Source organism: Monoraphidium neglectum (genome assembly GCF_000611645.1).
Source record: "Monoraphidium neglectum strain SAG 48.87 unplaced genomic scaffold scaffold02423, whole genome shotgun sequence".
NCBI classification, from domain to species: Eukaryota; Viridiplantae; Chlorophyta; class Chlorophyceae; order Sphaeropleales; family Selenastraceae; genus Monoraphidium; species Monoraphidium neglectum.
This window is the reverse complement of record NW_014011205.1, coordinates 4991-10189: the sequence shown is the minus strand read 5'-3', so window position 1 is coordinate 10189 and position 5199 is coordinate 4991. Positions and strand designations below refer to the sequence as shown.

Genomic DNA, 5199 nt, shown 5'->3' with positions numbered 1-5199 from the left:
CATCATGGCCGTCAAAGCCCGGTGCCATGGTGCCCCCAGACCTCGCGCTGATGCGCCACCTCTGCAGGTGCGACTTGATGTGGGCGAGGGTAAGCCCTGGCGTGCGCATGGCGTGCTGGATCCCCTTGGGGGTCGCTTTGTCTGCAGGGCAGCGGGGGGTTGGCAGCGGGGGCGGGGCTGACGAATGACTGCGGCGGCCGCGATACAGGGCGCTGCGAAGCGCAGCGGCTGCACCAGCAGGACACCGAGGCCGGCGGCAGGCGGCAGCGAGATGAGGTCAGCGCGGTACGCTCTGCTGGTACGACGTGCCCGCCGAGGGTTTGGGGCTTGAGCCATGCTTCCCGCCTGGCGCCGCCCTCGCCCCCGCAGGTCCACACCTGGGCCCCCGAGTTGCTCGACCGCACGCTCAAACACAGTGTGCAGTTCGGTCGTCCATCGGATTCGTGTCTTCATAGTGACGCCTTCAGGATTGGGGATGGCAGGAGCCAGGTCGCCGGCCAAAGAGCAGTCAAGCCAATGGCGGCAGCAGCGACGACGGCATACCAGCATCGCGACCAGCAGCGCTCCAAGGTATTCATGCAGGCGCGCATTTCCTTGGCGCCTGCTCAGGCCCGGCCTTACCGTGGCATGGGATTTCGTTGCGGCCGGCGTCGGATTCGTTGTCGCTGCCAGGGTAGCAGGCGTCACGGTCGCCCGATGCGCTGCGCTTCATCCGTCCCGAGGATGGGCGAGCGCGAGCGCAATGCGCTGCAGCGTGCGCCGGCTTCCACGCAGCTCAGAAGGAAATCAATCTCAGTCCTGGCAAGCTCGCCAAGTTGGGAAGAACACGCCAACCACGAGCCTGGACGAACACGCCAAACACGCGCAGCTCTAGGCACTGCTACACCCTGGCTTTTCTAAAAAGAGAAACCTTTGAGCTGCGCTATACTTCCTGAACGGCGACGGGTGATTCCCTGCAACGAAATTTGATGCCATCCACGCCGGCCCCGTGGCAACCTTGCAAAGGACGCATAAAAGAAGTGTTCTATGTACTCATTGACCGAGGATTTCTTCCTCACGTTCGGGGCACGCGTGTGATTGAGTTGGTGGCCTGCCGGTGAGAATTTCATTCGCGGTCCATATGGCGATGGGCGGACGGTGACCTTGACGCGCATGGAGGAATTTGATGGTTATCTAAGCGTGTGGCGATGCAGCACTTTCATCAGCACCCCTGGCACTGTGCAACAGCCGCAGGAGCAACACCACGTGCCGCCAAGTGGTGCAGAGGCTCACCCCACAAATCCCACATCAGGGTGGCAGAGCAGGGATTCACACTGCTGTGACACTCCCGGTTGTGAAGTAGATTGTGCATGACGACGAGTTGTTTGCGCAATGGCGCATGACCCACCAGCCTTGCGCCTGCAGGGTGAAAAGTCTCCATCCTGCCGCCTGCCCCCGCTCCAGGCCCGCGAGCGGGACCGCGCGCCCCGACCAAATGCAATCCTATGTTGCAGATGCTCAAGGCACATACGCACACATTCACGGTTGCTATCCATCCTGGCACGACAGCCCTCACTGCCCCCACCCGCCGCCCAGCCTCAGGCCTTCATCGGACGACAGCTGGCAGCTGGGCACTATGGCCCCAGCGCGCGTTGGGAAAAGCTGGGAATTTTCCCCCTCGCAACCGTTTTGAGGCAATGAGCACGAGGAGGGGCTGGGAGGCAGGCTCGTCTTGGGCAGCAGCACGTCAGGCCCTGCACCCTGCACTTCCTTGATATAGCAAAAAAGCGTGCAGGGTCGTCCAACGTCCTGCAAGTGGTGCACCCCGCACTGGTTCCCATGCCAATGATGCTGCGATCTGCACCCCTCTCTCAACGGCCTTTGGGCCTGCTCCCCCACACGCACGTGTCCCCGAAACGATTGAGCCCGGCACGACGCGCCTCAGGACTGAGGAGCGGGGTAGTTGTGCAGTGCGGCGTTTGATGCACCTTGTTGGAGTCAAGTAGGTGCGTCACCATGCATTGAGACGTGCCTGTGCAGCCACAGCCACAGCCACAGCCACAGCCACAGCCACAGCGCCCGTGCCCGCCAAACTTCCACAGCTGAACGGGTCGCACTCACTACAAGGCTTCTCCTCGTCAGAGCACAGTGTCTTGTACTGCGCCTGTCCAGTGGCAGGCATGTGTCATAAATGATGCGCTGTGTTGTTTGGCCCGGTGCCCCTGGGTCCCCACGGGGCCGGGCCACCTCATGCCGCGCAGCTGCCCCCTTGGACTCATTGGAGGGGTGCACGCTCTGGCTGCGGGGTGCCCGGGCATGGTGGAGCCTGCAGCTGTACTAGGCTTCAGGCGGGCTCGAAAACCATCTCTGAGTCACATACCTGGCATTCCACTCGTCGATCACCAACAATTTCTACTGGCAGGGCGGGCTCCGAATCCGCAGCTGCACGGTGCCAGAAGGGTTGGTCCCTTCGCTTTTCTAAGCACTTTGAGTAGTTGCGTGTTCCATCCTCACCCAGAAAAAGCAGGTCGTCGAAGGGGGCATGTAGTCAGTCCCACAGTCAGCACGGTCAGTCACCTAGACTCCACGCCCCTCCTGATTGGTACGTCCAACCATACTGTCAAGGACTTTAGTTTGCAAAGGAGACAGAGACGTATTAGCCACCACGCGAGGACCTGCGCGAGGGCACTCGCAAGGACAACCGAAAGAGTCGGGTGTGCTGTGCTGAGGCGCAAACGATGCTCAACAGCGAGGCCCGAGCATGGGCGATGATGCTCCTTGCTGTAGGTGAGATTCAAATTGCAGGTTTACAGAAATTAGCCTCAACAAACCGCCTCTCAACACTGTCGGCATTGTTCCGAGCTGACCTCACTCCCAACCAATCAAACGCGCCCTGTGTGAGGTCTGACAGCGGTCTGCGATGCTCGGTGGCTGCCACTAGACGGCACCCCAGGCGCCCGAGATGGTGGTGAGCGAGGGTTGCGCAGGGGTGGGGTTTTTCATCTTGCCAGCCAAGTCTTGCGCAGCGGTGCACCACGCGCGCTTCGCTGGTTTCACCCCAACCCAACACACGCAGCACAACAACTGGCTGTGGCTGCTCGTGCTGGTACCCCCTCCCCTTCGCCCGCTGCCCCCGAAAAGTACGTCAGTGGTTTCAGACACCCCTGAAGCCCCCCAGCTCCACTCGCGCATGACTCGCTTGTTTCTCACTACCCACTACCACCCCTTGCCTGCCTCCACACCACACCACCCCTGGCAGGTCCCAACCCCCTCGCCCCCAGTGAGGCGGCCGCCCTGCGGAAGCTGCTGGGCAGCTCCTCGACCGTAGGGTCGGACGATCTCCGAGAGGTGGTCTCCCCGCTGCCATACCCATTTTCGGCCCTGGGACTCCTGCTGTTAGGAGAGCCGGAGGACGTGTCAGGCACGAGGGCCACCGGCGACCAGCGGCGGCCCGGCGGCGGCGCTGCGGCCGCGAGCGGCGGCGGTGTCAACGGCGGCGGGTCGGCTGCTGCGGCGGCAGGGGACCTGAGCATCTGCACTGGGTTGATGGTCAGCCCTGACTTGGTGCTGACTGCGGCGCACGTGAGCGAGGGGACGCAGGGGGAGCTGAGGGGAAGCCAGGCAGCGCGCTTGGGGAGCGGTGCGCACACCTGACAGGGTCCTGCATAGGGGCCCGTCCGCTTTATTTGGGGCAGCGGCCAGGTTCGCAACCAAACCGCGACCTGAGTCAGCTGCTGGTGGTCGGCCCTTTCGGCAACCCCATAGCCTGCTGTGGGCATCGATTGTGACCGCAGGCGCCTCCACAGATCAATGCCCACCAGATTCATGTGTTGGCCTGCCACACGAAAGCAGCCGCAAACCGCCTGCCACGCCCTGCAGTGTTTGTACACCGTGCCGAGCGAGGTCCATCCCAACCGCCCCGCCGGCTTTCGGAGGGTGCTCGGCTTTTACCCATCCTACTCTCGCTCGCCGGACGGCGCGGGCTACGCGCCACTCGGCAGCATCAGCGCAGAGTGGTGGGTGCCGTCGCGCGGCGGCCCGCGGGCGGGCCTGCATCATCGATGATGATTTCTAGGCGGGAGGGCGGACAGGGAGGGGCCCCTGCAGTGGGGGACGGGCAGCAGCGGAGGGCGCCAGTGCAAGGCGGGGTATCGCCACATGCTTGTGACGAGGGACGCGTGCGCAACCGCACTGATGACAACGCGCAGGTCGGACGTGCCCAAGGAGTGGGTGGCGGCGGCAGCTGCCGGCACCTTCCTGTGGAAGCGGGACATCGGAGCAGTCAAGCTGTCGCGGCAGGTGCGCGCGCAGCGCATAAGCCAACTTGGTCGCGGCAGGCCCGACCCAGCATGTGCGTTGTTTGGGCTCGTCCGCAGCGTTCAGCGGGGAGGAGTTGCGTGGAGCGGCTGGACTGGTTTAGGAGGGTGCCTCGTCCCAGTTCCCCGCATGGCCCCTTTCTCGTCCCCATCACGGCGCATGCCCCACAACACACTCCCAGATCTCCAGCTCAGCCTCCCAGGCCGCAATCACAGCATTCACCCATCCCACTGATGTCATGCCCCAAGCATCCCTCCACCCGCATGAGGGCGAATGCGCACCCCCACCCTTATGCACACGCCCGCCCTCCAGGTGGGGCTGGAGACGGGCTGGTTCGGCCTCGCTGCTGGCTGCGACGTCGCCGGTGCCATGCTCGCAGGCGTGGCCAAGGAGCGCGCTGCCTCTGGCGCCGGCGCCGCGGTCGCGGCGACCGTGTCTGCGGCGGTGTCGGTCGCCGGGTTTCCCGGCGCGAGCATGGTCAGCGCGGCCGGCGGCGGCGCTTACTTTCCGCTGATGGGGGACCAACGCTGCCGGCTCGGCGGCGCGGCGCTCTGCCCCACCGACGACGGCGGCGAGGGGCGCATGGCGGGCATGCTGCGGCACGCGTGCGACACCGGGAAGGGTATGAGCGGCGCGCCACTGTGGGTGCACGGCGGGACCAAGGAGGCGCGCGCCGCGGCAGCCGCGGCGGCAGCGGGCGGGCTGGGAGGGTGCAAGCTGGGCGGAAACGGCGGCGGCGCGCGCACGGCTGCAGGGGAGCCCGAGGAGCCGCCGGCCGTGGCGATGGGCGTTGTAAGCCGCCACGTGGGGGACTGCCCCTGGGGCGCTGACTGTATCAACGTGGCGGCACCCATGGACGCCACGGCGATCGCGCAAGTGCGCGAGTGGATCCTGCGCCCCTGA

The 5199-nt window shown here is 64.8% G+C and overlaps 1 protein-coding gene across 1 annotated transcript; it reads left to right on the top strand.

The window, feature by feature from the left end:
- Positions 1-2747: 2747 nt before the first annotated feature.
- MNEG_10697 (hypothetical protein) lies at positions 2748-5199 on the top strand (the record flags this gene model as incomplete). The annotated part of the gene is made up of 5 exons (XM_014040832.1): positions 2748-2766; positions 3239-3561; positions 3859-3995; positions 4188-4278; positions 4609-5199. The coding sequence occupies 5 exons, from the start codon at positions 2748-2750 to the stop codon at positions 5197-5199; spliced, it is 1161 nt and encodes a 386-aa protein (XP_013896286.1).